General features: G+C 42.4%; 3 protein-coding genes across 6 annotated transcripts in view; 1 reads left to right on the top strand and 2 right to left on the bottom strand.

The window, feature by feature from the left end:
- Positions 1-6: 6 nt before the first annotated feature.
- On the bottom strand, positions 7-6,849 carry ints10 (integrator complex subunit 10). 2 transcript variants are annotated; one of them, XM_040016134.1, is made up of 18 exons: positions 6,395-6,849; positions 6,242-6,309; positions 6,060-6,163; positions 5,820-5,959; positions 5,656-5,737; positions 5,430-5,570; positions 5,089-5,263; positions 4,588-4,757; positions 4,343-4,482; positions 4,099-4,252; positions 3,924-4,006; positions 3,104-3,259; positions 2,302-2,410; positions 2,064-2,143; positions 1,746-1,908; positions 1,540-1,633; positions 1,161-1,229; positions 7-607 (listed from the first exon to the last, which is right to left on the bottom strand). In XM_040016134.1, the coding sequence occupies exons 1-18, from the start codon at positions 6,521-6,523 to the stop codon at positions 451-453; spliced, it is 2,214 nt and encodes a 737-aa protein (XP_039872068.1). In that variant the 5' UTR covers positions 6,524-6,849; the 3' UTR covers positions 7-450. The 2 variants fall into 2 exon arrangements, with proteins under 2 accessions (XP_039872068.1, XP_039872069.1); XM_040016135.1 differs by lacking the exon at positions 1,161-1,229.
- A 113-nt stretch (positions 6,850-6,962) lies between these two features.
- On the top strand, positions 6,963-13,623 carry slc25a51b (solute carrier family 25 member 51b). The gene is made up of 2 exons (XM_040016141.1): positions 6,963-7,193; positions 8,715-13,623. Exon 2 carries the CDS (start codon positions 8,767-8,769, stop codon positions 9,697-9,699), a length of 933 nt encoding a protein of 310 aa, XP_039872075.1. The 5' UTR covers positions 6,963-7,193; positions 8,715-8,766; the 3' UTR covers positions 9,700-13,623.
- Positions 12,586-22,036, bottom strand: part of frmpd1b (FERM and PDZ domain containing 1b) — a 24,451-nt gene continuing 15,000 nt past the window's right edge. For 2 of the 3 annotated variants that reach the window (XM_040016127.1, XM_040016128.1), the window contains exons 9-17: positions 21,378-21,503; positions 21,166-21,285; positions 20,451-20,584; positions 19,706-19,832; positions 19,337-19,429; positions 19,043-19,225; positions 18,518-18,719; positions 17,314-18,273; positions 12,586-17,126 (exon numbers count right to left, since the gene is read on the bottom strand). In XM_040016127.1, coding sequence (XP_039872061.1) covers positions 14,566-17,126; positions 17,314-18,273; positions 18,518-18,719; positions 19,043-19,225; positions 19,337-19,429; positions 19,706-19,832; positions 20,451-20,584; positions 21,166-21,285; positions 21,378-21,503 — 4,506 coding nt within the window. In that variant the 3' untranslated portion in view covers positions 12,586-14,565. The remainder of the gene's footprint in view (positions 17,127-17,313; positions 18,274-18,517; positions 18,720-19,042; positions 19,226-19,336; positions 19,430-19,705; positions 19,833-20,450; positions 20,585-21,165; positions 21,286-21,377; positions 21,504-22,036) is intronic. The other variant, XM_040016129.1, reaches the window with a different exon arrangement.

The following is a 22,036-nucleotide window of genomic DNA, read 5'->3' as shown; positions in this document are numbered from 1 at the left end:
ATAAACTTGTTTAAACCATTCAAGTAACATTTAATGGAAACATCCATACAAACTAACAATTTGATTCAAGATTGTAGCAAAAACATTAACCTAACAAAAAGTATCAAAAATGCACTTTTTCTGTCATTACTGACTCCTGCAAGACATCACAATATGAAATGTGGTGGTTATTTATGTTACCATCTCAACTTTGTACCACTGATGAAGAAAATATACACATACTGTAATGTGAAAATGAAAGCAGTTGTCTATCAGTATTGTTGCTAACACTCTAAAAAGAGAAGTTCACTATGAAGGTAAAGAATAAGCCTGCATGTTAAGAGTTCAGTGCTGGCTGAGAAAGACAAGAGAGCTGGAAATGTGTCTGCAGAGAATCAGCTTTCTTGGTCATTAAGTCAGTCCACTTGCATTTAAATTGTGCCTGAAACCTCACAAGCTAAAGTCCAGGTGTCAGGGAAGCGACTGGATGATGATTATTTTCTCATTAATGCAGAAACGGTGAAGCACAGCAAGCAAGTTTTCCCCACAACGCGACACCTGCCTCTCCATGGCCAGACGGAAATCCTCCTTCACTCCTTTGGTGATTCCTCGAGTCACTGTGTGGTGTCTGGAAGAGGAAAAAGACTTTTTTTAAAAAAAATAAATGCAAACATAGACACGGTCAGAAATAGGGTTTTATGAGATACCTTAAAATAAACAGAGGCTTAGATTATATAACCTATGCAATAAAAATAACTCATAAATACTTCAGGTTACATTTTCCTTACACACACACATAAATCAGCCAAACAGCATTTTCAGTCTTTTCAAATAAAACATAAAATAAAACATTCCATTATAATAATAATCAAAACCACATGAAACATGTCCACACATGAAATGAGATCAAGAGTTATGACAAGGCAAAATAACTAAATTCACTATACAAAAACACCAACATCGTTTTCTGTAACAACAACAGTGATGACCACAGAAAGGCGAGTAATGGCTCAAATAAACAAACGCCGACAGAAATCAAAGAACGACTAACTCTTGATGTAAAATGACAGGCCCAAATTAAAACTGGGGGATGACAAGCCTTGAAGCTGGGGATGAAGGAAGGGTGACTGGTGGGGTGGTAGGGGCGGGATGGGGACTGTGGGAGGAGGGGCCTGGGGTACCTGTCCATCGTCTGCACCCCTTGTAGCAGGAGAGTATTTAACTCCACCCCCAGGGCAGGGCTAGGGTTCCTGAGGGACAGCAACATTCAACAACTCTGTCAGTGAGGGTGCATTCAAACGTCTGAACTTCTACAGTAATGAACGAAGGAGTCAGAAAACAGTTTTTTCTTTCTTCACTTAAACCATGAACTCCTTCTCTTTATAAACACCCACTCCATTTACAGCTTTTTCAGTTTAAAAGGTCAATTTTTCCCACAGGCCTTGTCTATGTAGATCAGTCAGTAGCACTGTCCTCTTTTAAAAGCACACCAACAGAAAGGGAGAGTGCAGTCACGATGCCAACTAAAGAAAAGCTCATAATGGGAAGGAGGTTGCTTACTTGATCAGCATTCCCTGATTGGGCAGCAGCTCCAGCTGAATTCTACCTCCTTCTGGAGTACGCAGGTATGCAAACTCTTCCAGCATGTCAATGTCTGAGAAAAACCATGAGTTTAAGGAAACCAACATCCAACACATAAAGGAATCACAAAGAGAACTGTTTATTTACACCAAAATAAAGGCAAGAAATCAAGGCAAAAAGGATACTGGTGACATAGTTGAAGAAATTCTCATACTGGAAGCTGCCTTGTTGGCAGATTTTGTCCACTGCCTTTAAAAACAGCATCTCGCCCTGTGGCCAGTCGTACTGCAGGAGCACCACCACGTGACCAAGGGACAGGTCGTCACGACTGTCGGTGAAGGCACGTAGCTGATTGGCCAAAAAAGGGGGAAAAAAGGAAGCAAAGATTGTCACAGTCTCATTAAGCCTTACAGCACGGAGCATGTCTCCTCAAAGTCTGCATAAGAAAACGTATCCAAGCCCTTGCACCCACTTATTTCCACAGATGTATCCTGTCTATGTACCTTAAAGCAGGCAAGCATCAGCTGGAGACAGAACGGCAGCACAGATTTGCTGGTGCACGGAAGTAATCGCAAGTCATTACCTGGTTAAAACCAAAGAACAGGGAATGTTAACAGTACTCAAAGCAACATATAAATACAGACGCCACAAACGTATTCATATCTCAGATTAGCGGGAAAAAAAAAAAAAATCAAAACTGTTCATGAACAGAATCAGTGAGTAGATTCAGGAAACTTTTACCTTTCCTCGTTTTGGTCTTGACTCTAACCGGATCCTCTGGGGTCTTTGGTGCTTCCTGGTTTGGGGGTACTAGGCCACTGACAACTTCAAGCAGCTTCTCACAGGCCATCTGTCAAAAGAAACAGCACCATGCAAAACTATTACACACAATTTGACTGGACAAAGGACATGTTGTTAGGCTAAGAAACTTATACTAATATAGTAAAACTGACTAAATGACAGAGCTGTGATGGACCAGGTCTGTCAGCTTGGTTTAGAGAAAATTGAATAAAAGTGATGCAAGTTGTTCTAAACACCTGAATTTAATCTAGGACATTTCAACCCATTTTAACTGTAGTGCCACCTTCAGGCCAGTTGGTGTCACTGATTTGTTTTTCATACATGGCCTGCAAAACATTTTATTATACAATCACATATTTTAAGTAAATATATATGTAAAAAAATAAATAAATAAATAAATGATATATGACCAATTATAAATCAAAAGTTTCAATGTGAATCAATAAATGTTACAGTAAAGTATATTTCCTGCCAGCTGTGCTTTCATAAAATAAAAATAAAAAAGTTGAAATATTCAATCAATTACTGTCTTTATTTTCTTTATTTAAGTTTTCTGCCTTAATATTGTGTGCACATTCCCAAATTCAGTTCATCACTTCTCTCAGCTACATTTGTTTTAAAACATACTGTATAAATACATTTGACATGATTTATGAAAAAGAAAGGCATATAAGCATATGCATGTCTCCTGACAAAACCAAAATAATGTACGCTAAGAGTGTGTTTGTGTGCATGTGTATACCCTGTACTCTCCCAGGGCGTAGTGGCAGGATGCCTGCTGTATGAAGGCCCTGTGGTGCTCCAGACTGGCCTGACCTGAGGGACTCTGTGGCCCAGGCTGAGGCTGCTGCACTGCAGCCATCTGGTGCAGGCTAGAGAGGGCCTTGCGGTACTGTCCCTGGAGATAATACATTAGCACATAATCAGTATATAACCAAAGACAACTTAGAAAAGATATTATATCCAAATGTTGATTAATGTGTTAGCTTAAGTGTACTTAAATTATATTAAAATAGCCAGTTTCATCTGCCAACTTCAACCAGTTTTATTGCGTGCATTTGCCTCATTCTTTAAATTCTATATAACTTAAAATGTACACTCTCCAGCCACTTTATTAGGTATATCTGTAGGTCAGAGGCGAAGGTCCAGATGGCTTTGAGCTGATAGGAAGATGATGGTAACTCAAAAAACCCCAGAGAGGATCATTTAAAAGCCACAGCCTAACGGAGTACTCTTGCTGACCATCTCCATCCCTTTATTGCCACAGTAGCCATCTTCTGATTTCTCTGGTTGTTTCCAGCAGGATAACATGCCATGTCACAGGGAATTTTTGAAGGCAAAGTGGTCAGTGAGTGCCTGCATCTGTATAATCTGTTCTTTCTTATGCAATGATTGCATTTCCCAATGTTGATCGGGGCTATTTAATTCAAAGTAGTATTAAAATGATGGCATATTTTGATCCTAAAGCTAAGATAATAAGCTAAAGATGCTGCTGCTAACAAATAAAAGGGATGCAGATGATTTGTCACAAACAGAAAAGGTAAATTAAAAACGACTCTTGCCTGGTATATAATCATGTCGGTGAGGAATATTCGGAACCACAGCCAGCTGTCTGTCTTCCACGCAGCGCAGATCTTCTTAAACTCTTTGAGAGACATTAAAATGGACAATTTTCAGCTGTTCTGATAACAACCTTTTGATGTAGTGACAACATGACTGAACATAAAAATCTCCTACCAGCTTCCAGACCATCATGGGAGTGAAGAAGGTCCCAGCTTTCTCTCGCTGTGCGAAAGCTCTCCAAAGTCTCTGACCAGTTGGTCATGTCATTCTTGTTTACTAAAATGTGTCGACCACGGCCTTTCCCCAAACCTTCCTCATCATCTGAGCTCTATAATGACACACAGATCCAAATGTAATCAAAAGAATTTCCCAATCTGGGATAATTAAAGTGTCTTACTTATATCTAAATTTTTCTCACCATAGTCTTCTCTCTTCCATCTGCTAGTTTGCGTTTCTTATGCGCATGTTTCAGTGCTCCTCGCTCCACCTCCACATCACTGTACACTGAGCTCAAATCCTCTACAAGGATCCACGGCCCGGAACTTAACCCACTGATTCCTAAAAAGAAAAAAATAACACTGAAACCTGTTTGTAACATTTTACTCAAAAGATTACCGTAGATATATTAAATGAAGATGGAGATCTACAAAGGTAGAAGCTAACCGTGGAACAGTGCAGGCTGTACAGCTGAGACGTAGAAGAAGGCACTACGGAAGAGGACAAGTGCAGCACAGATGACCACCTGACTGCAGCACCGGGCCCTCGTCTCTCCTTCTAGACCAGGCAGGTAGCGACACAGCTCCTTCACTCTCTGCAGCATCTCAATATAACTCCTACAGTGCAAATAAACACATGAAAACATTCCTTTGAAAAAACCAACCAGCACTCTGATGGACGCTCTGACAGAAACTTGCGATTCAGTCGATCCACCGACCTTCTGATTGGTAGATGACCCTCTCTACAACCTGAGCCACAACCACCCAAAGGTCATGTGCTTACAGGACCTGGTATTCCCAGGCAAACTCTCCAGGCCTGACCCCACTTAGTGTCCAAATCAGACAAATCAGGTATCCCTGAGCAAAGTATCCTACACTTTATGTCACCTTTGTGCAGGAACAACAGCAGTAGCTAAATAACAATGTGACAGGCCAAGTGATAGATTACCTCTGTCCCTTGTCTCCCTGCCACTCACATCGTGCCCCAACCACAGCAAGAATATCCAGCAGTTTCTCCCAAGGTTCTGCCACCACCGACGATTTTTCTGTCAGGCCATCAATCACGTAACGCTGGGAAGCACGTGACACACTCGGTGACTTCAGAGCCCCACCTTCTTGAGAGCCTGAAACAGAAAACAAGAAAAACAAAGTAAATAGAAAAAATAAATACTTCAAAGACTTCACTATAAAGCCCACTAGAGAACTGAAAATTTTAAGAGTGAAAGTGATCCCACTGTGACAGCCCTAAAATAGAAAGCAAAGAACAAGTTCACCACAGTGTATCTTCACCTTGTATCTGTCCATCCGGCGAGGGCCCACGGGTAACATAGCCAATGTAGAATTCTGCTGCTTTCAACATGTATTTCTGCATTAGGCTGGCAGGCAGACGCATATCCATGTTGTTTATAACCAAAGGAAGCACATCACACACTGTAGAAGGAAAAAACTGTATGAAGCAAGTGTTGTTTGTTTTTTCAGATGAAATGAAATGGATTCAAAGACAATATGTACTCACCAAAAAGCTTCCTGAAGCAGTTGACAGGAGTCTCCAAATTCTCTGATGCCTCTGCTTCCAGCAATGTCTCTCCTAAATTGACCTAACAGCACATCAGGTTCTTTAATAGCTTTTAACATTACATATAGTTTTCAAAAGACAATGCAAATACTAATATTACACACCCCATGTTGAACCACAGACTCTGGAAAGCGCTTCAGCAGTAACAGCAGCATCTCTGCCTTCTCCAAAGTGTTGAAACACTGCTCCGTGGCTTTCAGCAGCATCTCACACTGCACTCGACCAGGCAGTGTCTCAAAAAGTCCTGAAAATAAAATAAAAAAATAGTCTTTAGATTTTCACAAGAAGCATTGTTCATTGTCACACTTTTTAATGTATGCAATGAAGGGTTAAAACCCTCTCACCTCTCAGAAACTGTGCCTGCTTATCCTGAGAGTCACTCCGCAGGGCAGCTGTAATAACACTGATCTCACGCCAAACAATGGGCTGATCTGGAAAGTTTATGAACCTAAAGGGAAATCAAAACTAAGTAAGAGGTCAGACTCAGGATAGGAAACTTGACATTAACGCTAAAAATGTAACTCACATGTCGTACAGCAGCCGCCCGGCTGAAGCTGTCTTTTCTGCATTACGTTCAATGATGTACATTTCATACTGTAAAAACAGGTCCAGAAACACGATGTGTAAGAAGATGTTTTTACTGACAGCTTTTGCAGCTAGAGGAGATGATTTGCGTTACCTGTATGTTGAAGTCTGCAGGGTAAAGGGTCCTGGCAGTGATGAGCCAGGCTTTGGCAGCACAGGGATCATCAGAGACCAGCTCCCGGGCTCTTTTCACCAAAAACTCACAGTCCTTTTGGGCTGACATTCTATACTTCTGGGTTTAGGTGCCGGATGTGACAAAATGTCAAAATATGCATGCGTGTTTTAATGTAGCAGCCAAATGTAACGTTACAGTTAGCCACATTAGCTAGCTAGCGTCAGCTATTTGGTTTTCAGCCGGCATATTTGCAATAACTGATCATCAGACCACCGCCTATTATCCAACTATTCTATTTCAATACAACTACTACACTTATAATGAGAAGCGAAAGCAAGTAAAAGATAAATCTCTATTTACCGACGCACTCACTAGCTTTACGATAGTGACGTCACGACGCGTTGTGTCGTTTTACGACAGCTACGTCGAATGGCTGTCGTAAGGTAAAATACAACAACAAAAATAAGAACAATTGTAACACGACTATTCTGATATGACGTACTTAAAAAAAATCAGGAAAATTTAAACAACTAAAGTCATTGAGGTTTGCACTGTTAAATACAATAAATTCTAAAATAAATCTCAAAACTACCTCCGAATCAGCCGTTACTCAATGCATACGGTTTCGGATCGACAGCAGTGCGCAGGCGTGGAAAAGCGCTGCTGTCACCTGCGTTTGTTAGGACTGCAGACGCGACCTACAGTAGTGGCCCAATTACCCAGCAGAAAGCAGCGCTCTACCTGTCCAGGGATAGGACAGCGGCTGGTTTCACTGCAGGTAAAGGTTCAGTTGTGGGCCAGGTCCTCATGTGACCAAAACTACGCGACTCTTATTTTGCCTGTTGACTTTCAGTGGCAGCGGACGATATTTCCAACCAAACATGAATCAACACTTGTCCGTTTGACTCTCTTCTTGCTAGCCACTTAGCATGCTAGTTGGACAATTGTCTTTGCGTAGCATGCAGTGACTATATATCTCATCACTTCCTCATTTTATCTTAAACGTAAACGTAAGCGAGGGGTGCAGGTACTAGCACCGTTGAGCTAGCTAGCTAACCAGTCCATCATTTCTATGTGTGGCTGCTACGCTAAGCGTGCTAACTCCTCAGTGATGTGTTTGTCCTTACTAAGTAATTCATACAGAAAACAAGTAATAGTGCTTCTATGTTCGAGAGGTCTTGCTATTTGTCTTGGAAAACTTGGAAAAATCTTGATGCGACACGTTACTGAATCCTAAAGAAACGGTACACAGAGGGCGTGTTCGCCTAAGATTAGGTTGTGTTAAGATGGTTTGTTTCCGCTCAAATTTCAGTCAAAATATCAAGATCAAAATAAGATTATGAGTAACAGTTTATTTAGTGCGACAATAATACCTTATTGTGTTAGATTATGACTTATTTTAAAGTAAATGTAGAGGTTTTAAGCAAGAAGGTGCAGTCGAATATCCAAAGTAAATGTAATGTACAGATTGTTATAGTTATGCAATAACATGCAAGATGCAGCATAATAAAAGGGATGGTTGGACTGTATTTCTGATTAGATGTCACAATTCTAACAGTGATCTGTATGCTTGGATATGGAATGTCCGTTTTTCATCGCAGGGAAGTTGGGTAATTTCTTCTAAAATATCATGGAAGCAAATCTGCAACAAAGAGGCGCAGAGACACAAAAATATTGGTTACTTTAAACTTGCAGGTGTTTTCAATGTCACAATGCAATTTCATGCAAAAGCAGCCATGTGGTCGTCTCGTGTTGTAATACTGACTTAAAACTGTGTCAAGAGTCTTTTGGTAGATTTCCTTTGACCTCTCCTGACCTTGCACCATTACCACCACTTCTCCTTTCTGTTGCTTTATATACTAAAGATGTTTTTGACAATTTCTTATAATTTTGGTGGGAACATCCATTTGTACTGCTGTTATTGTATGTCACAAGATGTATGCGTTGCATGTTTTGTATAAATAACTAAACTTAATGCTCAAGGCAAATAAAGGGTGTAGTCTGTACATAACAGGTTTGCTTCCCTCATGACGTAGCGTGCACGTATCAGGCTGCTAAGTTGTGTAATACTCTTATCAGTTGGCAGTTGTTGCAGTGTAATTGTAGAAGTCTAAGGCAGGTTATTGAGTTGGAAAAGTTCAGCCAGCTTTAGGCCACATTTAGAGAATATGAGCCACAGATTAATTTTTTATTTGTACTTCACAAATAATGTCATACTTAATATCTTTGTTTGGGTGAAGAGATATAAAAAACCACCTGCTGATATTTCTTCTTTCTAATGTGTTTCATAAATTTACAGAAGTATGTTGATGTGATGCTTGAGGATAAGGCTGTGGTGCACCGGGCCTCTGATGGCTGTTAGCACCATGGACTCCGAGTCAGCGCGGACACCTCAGACCCAAGCCCTGACAAAAGGAGGCCATTCCCTGTTGTCTGCTGGCATTCTGACCGCCAGGTTTGGACCTCAAGGGAAGCACTATGTTTGCGGTTCCCTTGCAGCTTTTACCAATATATTGTTGACCTTTCCAATCCAGAAAGTCCTCTTCCGCCAACAGCTGCATGGCGTGTTGGCCATCGATGCGGTGCGACAGCTCCAGAGGGATGGACTGAGGAATCTTTATCGGGGCTTACTTCCCCCACTTCTCCAAAAGAGCACTACAGTAGCCATCATGTTTGGCTTGTATGAGGACTTCTCTAGAGTCTTACTAGACCATGCTGGGAGCAGTGGCGTGCCAGAGCTGATTACAAGAAGCTTTGCTGCAGCTTTGGCAGGAACTGCAGAGGCCATCCTTACACCGTTTGAGCGTGTGCAGACTCTCCTACAAGACCACCGGCACCACGGGCGCTTCAACAACACAGCACACACCTTCCGGACACTTGTGACAGAGTATGGTGTGAGAGAGTGCTACCGTGGCCTCGTGCCCATACTACTGCGCAATGGCCCTAGCAATGTTCTCTTCTTTGGGCTCAGGGGACCCATTAAAGAGCAGCTCCCAGAAGCTACTAGCAAGGCAGGTAACTTGGTTAATGATTTTGTTTGCGGAGGGTTGCTGGGGGCAGGCCTTGGCATCATGTTCTACCCGTTAAATGTCGTCAAATCGCGGGCTCAGTCTCAGGTGGGTGGAGCCTTCAATCCTTGCAGAGAGGTGCTGTTAACAGTGTGGAGAGAGAGGGGTGGCAGTATAGCCATGCTGTTCAGAGGAGCCCACCTCAACTACCATCGCTCTCTTCTCTCCTGGGGGATCATCAATGCCACCTATGAGCTGCTGCTGAAGCTCTTATGAGAAGAGGAATGGAGAGGACAAATGAGATCTAGAGTGGAAGAGAAAGTGTTTTAAGGGAGGGGTGTTGAGCGGAGGAACAGAGCCAGTCTAAAGTGACAAATGAGAGGTTGTAAAGTAAAGTCGGTGCACTTGCTGTCCAACATTTCCAGAACTAAAAGATAACAGTAAAGTTGTACTTCTGACTGGGGCCAACAGTCACTGTAAGATAACTGCCTGCTATTGTTACTTTCTGCTGTTGTCAAAGTGTTAAAAGCAGGCAAAACTTGTGCCAGGGTCCAGTTAATATGCCCGTGTTTGGTCTGTGTTGTAAAGTTTGAGGACGCACACAAAGCTCCATCAATCTTTTTCAAAGATTTAAAAGGAAACTTTAAAACTTGAGTGATTTCCTATTTTGTGGGAGAATCCCTCTCTGTGGACATGCTGTTTGCTGTGATGTTTGTTTGACCAAGAGCGCTGCCTCCTGTGAAGATAAGTTCTGCCACTTAAACAGTTTTGTGCTTTTTTTCCCCATGTTTAGAGCATTGTTCTTGTGCTCACCAGTTCAGATTGAAGTAAGACATAAGAAGGCAAATGTTTAAGTGACTGTTGAAATCAGTATTAGCAGTGCACAAAGTCTAGGAATTTTCAACAAAAGGAACAAAGAAATAAGAAGTTTTTTTTCCCTTTTTTCTATTTTTTACAACAGAAAGGTCTCAGTTTTCACACGTGAGTCAGTTAATTGACATTTTTGTTAGATAATGTTTTGTCTTGATTTATTTTCTGAAGTGCTATTGCGAGTGTGTGGGGTTTTTTTTCTTTTCCTTTTTTTGGTTTTGTGGTTTTGTTTTTGTTTATTTTGGGTTTTTTTTGTGTGTGTGTGTGTTTTGATAAGTGCCCTGTGGTGTACTCTCTTGTCAGTTTTTTTTTTTTTAATTGAAATACAGGGAGGAAAAAAAACAGTCTTGATGTGTAAGATGGCAAATAGGAGAAGAAGACCTCTGGTTGAGTTCTGCATCACTACTGCTCTTTTATTGGCTATGAGACAAATGTTCCTCACTGGTTGTTTCCTTTTTTAAAACTTACATAAATAAAATAAATGGCAGTATCTCTCCCCCCTTTTGCTCTCGCTTTAATATCTTCTCTTGTCACGCTTGCTCTCCCCTCTGTCTGTAACATCTGTTGACATAATGGGCTCAGATTTCAAGCTTGAGTAGCTGCAGTCACCATACTGCAGCTCTTGCTGAGTTCGACAACCCGAAGAGGAAAGGCATGCCGCTTGGACACTTGAGAGAGAGAGGCTTCATAGTAGTGGCACAGAGAGAAGACGGGGACAGAGGGTAATGTTCAGTGGCACAAAAAGCTCAAGCTGCCATGTAAATGGATCACTCGGCCTATTTCTTCAAGCCTTTTCATTCTAATATCCTCTTCAAAAGTGTATCAAATAACGCTGTTTATCACTTTCCTGAAGCAAAAGTTTCTGGATCACTACGAAAATGAAATGTCACGTTAGTAATTGTGCTAAAATGTTTTAAATCTCAGTTAAAACCTGAATAAATACAGAAGTACTTCAGGAAAAATGAGCTGACTGTCATTTTTTCACCTAGAGAGAAGAAAGATTTTCCTTTACGTAACTGAGACACACATATGTTATGAAACAGTTTTTGTCTGTTTTGTGACCTCATTGCTCTGTACCTATGAGTCATACAATGATAATGTGTAAACTATTCGACCTGTTTTTCCCGTTTATTAATTATAATCCCTTCTTTGTAAGTGACAACACTTATGCAATGTGCGTAAGTGTTGTCAAGGATTTTTGTTTAAAAGAAATGACATCAAGTCAGCACTGTGAGACTGAGTTTTGGGTCAGCACAGAGTACCACTTTCTAGCTTACTGTGTCAAGAAGTCTGACAGCAGATGATGATCAGATTAAGGACAATCTGACAGAGGGACTTTAGATCAAGAAGCGCTGAACTGCTGTTGCTTCAAAGCCTCTCAGCTCTCTTTGCACCACATCAAGTGTCCTTCTGACTGCTGTCTTAGATGAAATCTAACTTTTTTTATGTGCAAATTTATCTAAAAATCCTTTTTAATCATAGTAGCAGAAATATTGCTTGAACTCTGCTAATTGGCTCTCCACATAGTTTGAAGACCAGTACCAAAAAAGCAAAAAGGGGAGGGGGTGGCCTCATGCATAGACAAACACTGCCATCTTGAAACTGTAGGAAATTAACACTGAAAAAACAATCCTACAATCTTCATTTGTTATTGTACTGTGCAGAAATCTTGAGCCACCCCTCATTTCTTTATACTATGCTTCCAATAAACCAGATTTGTTATATTGCTCTTGAGCAATCGTTTTCGGAAGCAGGGTGGGATCATCTTGATACAGAAGGGAGCAAAAGGCACCTAATAGCCAAATAATAGCTTTGCTATTTCTTCAAGAAGCCTGGAGAACCATTCCTGAACACTACTTAAAGAATTTACTCTACTAAGAGAGTTCACACTATGGTGAAGAATGAAGGTGGTCACACCAAATGTTGACTTTCAAGTTCACTAGAATTGTGCAAACTCAGTTTTTGCATTTTATGCTGTATGTTTCATGTATCTTTACATACATTTCAATAAATTGTTGCACCAATTTACAGTTTTCCTTGCAACATATAAAGAAATAAGGGGTGACCCAAGACTTTTGGAGTTGGAGTGTAAAGATGGTACAGAGGCTATGAGATTCATAAATATTAGTTTATCTGCTGAAGTGAAATATTTACCATGGGGTTGAATATCGGTGTGCAGTGATATCTCTTATGATCTCATAAATAACACTCGATATTTGTGAATGGAGCTTCATGAATTGCTTGTTGGTAAATGAAAGTACACACAGTTCCCAAATATTCAAGACAGCATTATTAAGGTCAGTGTTTCATTTATTCCCAAACAATACATTTCTTGGTACATTAACTTCATGTTTTATGTGGGGATGGAAAAGTGGCTGCTTCTGTAGAAACACAGTGGACTCTCTGACTATGAAATGCTGTTCATACAATGTTCCCGTACAGGAAAGAGTTAGTGACACAGGCACTCTTTACTGATGGAGCCAGCCTAATGAACAACAGGAGACCCTCCTGAAACACAACGTCTTGACGTTAGCACGGTGATGGACGCTGCACAACTACCTTAACAAAATTTCCCTCAGTCATCAGTCTGGAAGATTAAATACACTACCTTTCCCCTCACCAGCTGTTTCTCAGCACTTAAGCAGTCTTTATTTCAGCTAATCCCCTTATCATATTTGAATAAGCAACCGCTGACTGATTTGGCTTAATTAGCTTCCTGTTGTTTGTAGGTGGCTCGAGTAAATCCTTCAAATCGGATGGCGTCATGTGATATGGAGGAGCTGATAAGTGAACACTGTACATCAGCAAACCGATTGAGCAACGTAGTCCTTTTACTGAAAGTTCACAGACATCAGTATAGACAGAAGTCTTTATATTGAGAAAATGCTAATGCCATGCAACCTTGCAAAATGTTGCATTCCTTAATGCAGAAAGTTTTCCAGAAACAAGACAAAAACCAACATTCCAAACAAAGAAAGCATCCATTATATTCAAGCAAACATAATGCAGCTGCTGTTTGTTTTTAATGTTAGCGCAAAAAAACAACAGAGTATGTGGGGGGGTTGAGGGGTTTATGTTTGCATAGCCATAAACTAAAGTAGGGACAGAATAGGACACAGAGATATAAATGTATATCTACAGTTCTGACCCCAGCATTGACCATCAGCCCATCCATCAGTCAGTACTCAGTTAATAAAGTGGTGCACCCAAAGACGAAACATTGGCAGGGAACAGTTGTGGCTCAGTGTTTTAAGACTTTGGATCTTTGCTACATCTGGATAGAGTTTAACAGTCACTCTTGTGCCTCGTCAAAAAAAAAAAAAAAAAAAACTACATAAATAAGGTCCCCTGTTTTGGTGGACCTCACCCACACATTCCCAGAAAATATATACTGTATGTAGTGTCCTTTGGATGAAAACTAGAGTAATATTATAATACTGCATACGATTGGGTAATGGGGTTATATCCAGGAAGCATTCACACAAAGTCAGGTATGGACCGGGAAGGGGCAGAAAAACAGTTTACACAAGGGTACATGTCTCAAAAAAAGGTGCAATCTGTAACAGTCAAAAGTGCTCTCCCTGCTGTGTAATGGTATAGTCGTGACTGTAATGTTGAAAAACTAAATCCTTACAAAGGTGCAAAACCTGCACATATAAAACAAATCAGTTTATTACTATATTTCGCAAGTGAGATACAGAATAGTTCCTGTAGTTTGTCAGTAAACGTACCGTAATCATAAACGTAGAAAATGACAATTTACAGATTACACCTTGTGGAGTGGAGCAATATTTAAAGCAGCAAAAAGATAACGTAATACTGTCTCAAAGGGGAGGGGAAAAAAAAAAGTTCCAGTGACATCCATAGTTCTTTTTTTCCTCACCAGAGACCTGCCAGTCACAGATCATGGTGCAAATATTGTAAAAATAAATACATAAATACATACATGGGTAATTCATCATTACATACATACACATATTGTATCATAAAATAAGAGAATTATGAGATAATTATAAAATTCATATGTACAAATGCATAGTCCGTATGCGTCCAAGGAGAGGTTTAGCAACGAAGTGACATCGCTTCGTTTTAGGGGTGTGTTTGGTGTTTGTGTTTCAATGTGGGTGTGTGTGTGATGTGTGTGCTGTGGTGTGGTGTGCATGGCACTTACTGTACAAGAACACAAGCGTTACACACCAGATAGCTCTGTGCTGCTTCTTCTTGTCTTCACCTCTAGAGTCAGTGCGTTATTAGTGGGTAAAAGTTCACAGATCAAAAGTTTAGAGGTACATGTCCGGGTGTGTCCGAGGGCTCTACCGTGGGTGTCCGGAAGAGCTGAGTGAGTGCGAATACAGACGAGATGAGCACAGTGCATCGTTTGGCTAGCAGCCTTACCCCGTCGCCCTCTCCCTGACCCTGTACGGTCCCATTGACGCCCCCGCTCCTACCCACTGCCCCAGCGCCAGTTCCAGCTGTCTCAACAGCCCCAACAAACTCCCGATACAGCCCCACTATCTCTTTCAGCTTGTCCATGGCCTCTTGGCCATCATTGTCCTCAACTTTTTGAACCAGATTTGTATTATGGCACATGTCACAACCAGTGCAAGGGTTTGTTTGCAGACAGGCTGCCGACAGCTGTACCAGGGCACTAAAACTATTGGATAAAGAACGCAAGGCTTCATCGGGCGCCCAGCCTACCCGCGTGGCTCGTTGACATCCAGATGCTAACCGTCGAGCCTCAGCCTGAAGAAGACTCCTCTCGGCCTCTGTCATGATAGCAGGTGTCATCCTATTACACTTTAGGCTTGCTTCTGGGGCAGGGCTGTCTTCGGTTCCATTATGATTTAGATCAGGCCCTACTTTTAACTTTGTGCTATCTTGCTTTGCATCTTGGCATGATGTTTGCTCTGTTTGCTCAGGTGCACCTCGTTCTAAGACCAGAAGAAGCTGATCTATATCGTGACGCAGAGAGGCAAAGCCGCCTTTCAGCCCACCATAATTCTTGTTAGTTAGGGAACGAAGCGAGCCGCCGAATGAGGTTGTGGGTGAAACTGGACACGAAACAAGAGGACTGAGTTCAGAAGAGGTCGTAGAGAAAGTAGACAGCGGGCGAGGGTTGTCCCTCAGCAGTGAAAGAATATTGGGTTTGAGAGAGGGTGTTGTTGTAGGAGATGGGGCAGGTGCCGGCTGGACAGGTTTGGGGCGTATGCGACGGGAGAACTCATAAACTGTGAGCTCATCATCAAAGCTAACGCCATCCTCTGTGTCTCCGCTGAAACAGTTGGCGTAAACAGTGCGGCAGCCACAAGCCTCCCGGTGTTGCTGTGGAGGAGTGCTGTCTGCCAGTGAGGAGGTCGGTGAGTCACCTCCAATCTCCATGCTGGACACACCTCCCAACCCGACTGCTGAGTGAGACCGCGATTGAGGCTGCTCTGATGAAACGCTGCTGCTACGTGCAATATTTTCTCTAAAACTTAGATTAGGGTGGGAGCCGTTTGTTCCACTGGCCTTTTTCATGTGTGCCGACAATTCTTGGGCCTCTTTGATTGTTGCTATGACAACTTCAGCTCCGTCATCTAAAATGGTCCCTTTGATTCCTGATTTTGAGGGCACACTCTCTTTGTCCTTGACAGGAGTTTTGTTTAGGTCTGATAAGCCACTGGCTACAGACAAACCAGAGCCAAATCCAGATGTGTCGCCATTGATGGAACTAGTGGACGGATAGTCCAGAGTTCCTAATATCTCCTGGGAACGGGTCATGTACCAAGGAAGGGCCTGAATCTTCCCTCTCAGGGCTGAGGCAGGTAGCCTGCCTCCTAGACTGGAGGAGCTGGTTCTCAGGTCAGATCCTGAACCAGATCTTCCAGATTCTCTGCTTTCTAGGCCCCCTTTAGAATTGGTTGAGGTCAGCGAGGTGGTAACTGTAAGAGGTGCATCTGTATTTTTGGGTGAAAGGCTCTCGTGGCTCAGAGAGACCCTTCTAGGTCCTGACTGGATGCTCCCATTACGACTGCTCCAAGGGTGAATTCCATTTGGAGTACTGACGCCATCCTTACAGATCCCTTTGCTTGGATCAGTAGGAGAGACGGGAGAGCTGGCAGGTAGCGATAAGGGGTGAAGATTGCTTGGTGAAGTGGGTTTGGGAGGCACTGGAGGGGGTATTGTTAGCTTAGTTCCTGAATTAGAGCGAGTGATTGGGGTTAGGCTTGCTGGCCTCTTTGTTAGCAGGTCAGTTCCACTGGTTTTCCCCTCAGCTTCAGGAATTTGCGATTCATCAGGAATGTATTTTTCTTTTTTGGAAACAGCACGCGCTCCATTTTCTAGATCTTTACTTTGTTTTGTGCTGCTTTCCTGTCTTTTTGTCTTTTCTTCATCTTGTGATAGTGATTGCTTGCTATATCGCACTGCTGTGATCAAGGATGACGACATAGGCAATCCACCTGATGTGACCGACTTGAACTCCATGGTGTCTGGCTCCATTTCAAGGAGTTCCGACGACAAACGTCCAGAGGCATCTCCATTGCATTGGGCATATGATCTCCCATGCTGGGGAGACTTGGGAGGAATGATCTGAGGTTTGGGAGGCAGCTGTGGTTTCGGTGCCAATGGTGGTTTGACCTTAACATCAGGTTTCTGTGATGGCTTTGAAGGACTGCCTTGCTGGTTGTTGAGTTGATTCGAAGGGGCTTTAAGTGTATCCGCTTCTTTCTTGGCTTTATAGGATTGGCTTTTATTGGCAAGTGGAGATGACGGCTCTTTCCGCGAGACAGCTGGAAGACTGTTCCAGGTTCCACTCAAACGATTAGCATTGCGTCGGTCAGCCAGCTCTGCATCTGTGAGAGAATGAGAAAAATGAAATGAAAACAACAGAAAGACAGGTATTAATGGACCGGCACACATCTTCTCACAATTGTCCCGTCTCCTTTCAACATATCGTAGTCACAGTGCTGTCACATGTCACCAGTACACAGATAAATATACCATCAAGGGACTAAGTTATCAAGCATGCTGTAAACAAACCTGAGAGATCAGGAACTGGAGGAGTAAATCTCTCTTGTGCATCGAAAAACTCATCCTCAGAGTCTGAGACATTGTCTTTGACCAAAAGATTCGGCTTGGGGTTGGGTGAAGGTGTCAGAAACATGCTGTCTTCATCCTTTGATAGGCGGTTCTCAGCCTTTCCTGCTTTGCTCCCAGGAATTGAACTTGTTCTTACTGGGACTTTGGGAGGGGTCTTTTTCTTTCTTTTAATAGGTGATCTTTGAAAGGGTATGCTGTCAATCATTCTCAAATCTCTTGAACTAGGAATCTTAGAAATACGTCTAAGTGTCTCAGCGCCCCGATCTTCCTCCTCTTCATCGTCATCATCGTCATCACTGGTAGCCCCAGGCGGGCTTGGTAGGAAGTCAGACTTGGAGAGGTCAGCAAAGCAGAGGCAAGAGTTGTCATTCCCACGGTAATTGAGGTTAGTGGGTCTACGTGGCCCTTGATGGCGTTTTGGCTCCAGGAGGTAGGGGTGGTGAACATCAAAACTCGGAACATCCTCGCCTACGTGCGGCCCGTGAAGGCGAGATTTGGATTTGCTGGCAGCACTGCTCTCCTCAAGTGCAGTGCTCAAGGAACTGCTGGACAAGCTGGAGAAGCTGCTGGTGACTCGCAGGTCAGTGTGGTACCAGGAAGAGTCCAGGTTCATTTCTTCATCCATAACACTGAATTTATGCAGACCACTTCCTGTTGCTCCTCCTTCATCTGGACTCTCATTTCCTTTACCTTCTGTTGTCACTATTATCTTCACTTCCTGTTTGCCTTTGTGCTCCTCTCTCTCTTTTCTTTCTTCCTCTCTCCTCTTCTCTTCCTCCTCTCTTCTCCTCTCTTCCCAGTCCTGACTTGCTGGGTCTGGGTGTTTGTAATTCTGAGAATCCATCGGGTCATCCTCATCTGTTGAGTCGTCTGAGTCACTGCAGCAGCGAGACACATAACCTAATAAAACCCAGAAAGTGCACAAACACCAGACAAGCATTGCGAAAGCTGTGTTAGTGCATTCATAAAGGAGAATAATATTTAATTTTTGATAGTAAAAAAAATATATGACATCTTATCTTTTTTTTTTTATCCGTATCCGTACTGGATGGTGACATAAATAAACATGTGAGGTGAAAAAAAGGCTATCAAAAAGGCCAAAGCCAGAAAGTCATAAGTTTTAAGTGAAACAGTTTTTGCTCACTTGATAGGGATTCATAGCACACGCCCTCTATTACGGCGAACCTCCCACACACACCTTCTTCAGCAGGAATCCGGTGCACCCTCACTTTTGGGCGCCCCAGACGGAAGACGTTGACATTGGGATCCACCAGGAGTTTGCAGTAGCCTCCCAGCAGACACCCTAAGTCTTTGGCTGCCAGAGAGTCCATCAGTAAGGCAAATGGCTGAGAGGGGGAGGGTATTGCAGAAAAAAGGTAAAGTAGTAGTGTTTAAAGCCAAAGGGTAAGAGGGGAAAAGCGATGGAGTGGGAGAAAGAAGGAGAGACAGTCACCTTTGCATTCATGAATTAACATTATATATAGCTAGCCTTAGGCTGTATACTGTTATATATCGCATGTATAGTAGAGAAAGAATGCTTGACCTATATTTAGTGTCATGTTCATGAATATAGTGTGGTGAATGAACATCTGTGCCACGTCTATATGTTTACGAATAATACAGCCTTGCAACTCGATGAACATGTATATCCCACCTAAGGCCCCCTCACCTTCATGTCATGCAGCGAGATGCGCAGCAAGCTGACTTTGTCCGACTCCGTGAGCAGCTCCACTCGGCTGATGCTGCTGAACTCGACCAGCGTAGAGATCACGTTGAGCTTGTGGTTGATGACCTGACTCATCCCATACTTGGCTCCCACCAGCAGCGTGACCAGCACTTCCCTGTCCTGAAGCTGGAAGGAGAAGGAAGAAAGGAAATAAGTGTTGCAGTCATTTTAATTGGTTGCAATTTCCATCATTTAGCAAATGGATCCACCAATTTACATGAGGCCTTTAGCCCTTACCATCATTGTGGCTGTGTACGACCGTCCCCCATAAGAAATGAGCTCTCCCAGCTGAGTGAGGTAGGCCAAACGAGCCTGATTGGCAGATATTACCTATAACACCACAGAGAAGATATACAGTATGAGCAAGACAGACAAAAAAGGCGGTGGGTGGCATTACCCAAGCCTGATACTGACTATTCACCTTTTTAATTAGCCTCCTACTCAGCATCTATTTTTCCTCCAAGCTGCTGTTCTTCCATATACCGCTTTAAACCTTAGAAAGATTAGCAGTCCTCATACATCTCAGCTAAAACGTAGCCTGAAGTCACTGCTGTCACTATGTGTCTCTTTACACCTCTCACATTTTCCTTCCACTTATCCATTTACCTTCTGGCGTGGCTCTAGCAGGGACTGGATCTTTTTGAGGTGGTAGCTAATGGCTTTCCTCAGGTCCTTCTCTCTCATGTTGCCCAGCAGCGTAGGAGAGATGAAGCTGTCCAAGCCGAACTCCTTCCTGTCAACGCCACATTTGCAGAGGCATGAAAGTACTCAGTGAATAAAATGTTACAAAGAAATGCATGAAAAGTGAAAAGAGGTTGTAATGTAAGGACAAAGATACACTTAATATCGGAAGTTAAATTCAGAAATTTCACTGAGCTTTATTTCTTTAAAAAAACAAACCAAAAAAAAAAAACTACCAATAGATATTACTAAACAGTCATAGTTCAGCTTTCGGTCCCATTAATTGCAAGTTGTCTTCACAATTATAACTTGTGGGATAAGTATAGAAATGTACAGATAACTGCTCTGTACTACAATATATACAATGTACAACAATGTATGACAACCAGGCCGCAATCCTTAGAAAAAATGGATGTTTGCTTTGCATTTTGAGACACTTCCACTCTCAAGTAATGGGGCAAATATCCTCCACACACCCACTAAACCTCTCCCATCACATTAATAGATTAGGCATTTAGTGAGCTGCCTCATCCTAGACAAATCACAGTAATTGCAGCAGTGAAAAAATGTCAAGGCCCTATTACTCAAAACCTATAATGAGAAGTACCACAATTACAGTGTCCTACTAGTGTGACCCCTAAACGGAAACTCTCCCACGCGTATGACTCACGTAATACTCTTGACTGAGGTTCTGGTCTGTCCACAACTATCTAGTCTCTCATGCATGTGCAGGGCTGCCAGGCGGAGTGCAGTGTTGCACTTCATCTCCACCGCGAAACGCTCCCGTAGCACATCGCCAACACTCTGCAGGCAGAAAGAATCACAGTTTTAGTATTACATAATACACACGCACCTTACAGTGACCTGATTTTTGTCCCAGCATACTCTGCATGTCAGACATTGCAAAGCACGTAGCTCATCAGCATATCTGTAAGTAAACCAGCGACCTGACACTGACAGGGAAAACACAATCGGCGAAGACAATGAAACAGTAAATTGGCATGACATGAGCGGCACTCTCCACTGCTTTAGTGAGCAACAAAAACACGCACAGGCCACATGTAACAATATCAAGACTTAGCATCATCAGAGCAAGTATGTAACTGCTTTGTACAAAAGAAGGACTAAAGAATGTGAACAACGTGTTATAGGGATAAGGCCATGAAGATATAAAGAGGGGCTGCATGTTGACTTCAGAGCTACTTTTGCAATATTTTCGAAGAATTTCAGAGCACACTCAGCATAAAGTGGGTACAAAGTTTTATTTTCTGTACATACGCAGAGAAAGGACCAAAGTCTAATTGCGAAATAATTCAGAGCAAAAGTCTCTGAGATGAACAATGTATGACCGTAATGGTGACAACAAATAAAGGAGCTTCTCTGACCTGTAAAAAGAAGTACTCAAAGGCAGAGGGGTCATCCTGCAGTAGGTCTCCTGGGTCTCTGGGGATGAAACAAACCCTGAACAGACACCTGTAATCGTGGGAGTCTTTCTTTTGCACCACCTGGTGAAGACAAAAGATAGAGGTGGAAAGTTGTAGCATTTAATCTTCATACATATCTACGAGATATCTCCACATGGATTCTTTTCCTTCACCCTCTGAATGAGCTCATCTTCATGCAGTAGCAGCAGTTTGGTGATGCTGTACTGTTGCTCTAGCACCAGGGCGAAGTACTCGATGGCCCGGATGGACAGCTTATCCTTCAGAGTCAGAACAATGTCCTGGAATGACAAAAAAACCTACAGCTCACACCTCTTAGACAAACATGTTTTGTCCCACTCCACTGAGGGCAAAGGGACAAAGCTGATTCCCTGTCTCAGATTTCCTTCAGCTGGGAAAACAAACAGAAATACAAAAGCTGCTGTAAAAATAATACCCTGCTCATAAAGACAGAAGCATGTACCTACTGATGGTGACTTACTGACCTTTTCATAATTTTCTTTTTCAGAAACAATATCTCCCAATGAACTACAGCTGTTATAGCCAACCCACACTGTGACACCTTTGGGGGAAATCATACCTTAGCTTCTGGTGCACTTAATTTCAAAATAGTCCCACCTGGTCCTACCAAGCATCTCACAGCTACATTCACCTGTGTGCTCAGTCTCGTGGTGGTTTTAAAAAACTGTGTGGGCTTTTTATTGGCTCATAAGAGGACCGTCTTGAGTCATTTCTTTATATGTTGCAAGGAAAATGGTAAGTAGGTGCAGCAATTTATTGTTATGTATGCAAACATACATGAAACATACCATAT

Source organism: Simochromis diagramma, unplaced genomic scaffold (assembly GCF_900408965.1).
Source record: "Simochromis diagramma unplaced genomic scaffold, fSimDia1.1 OVJJ01000685.1, whole genome shotgun sequence".
NCBI classification, from domain to species: Eukaryota; Metazoa; Chordata; class Actinopteri; order Cichliformes; family Cichlidae; genus Simochromis; species Simochromis diagramma.
Note: the sequence above shows the minus strand (reverse complement) of the source record. Positions and strands in the feature narration are given on the sequence as shown.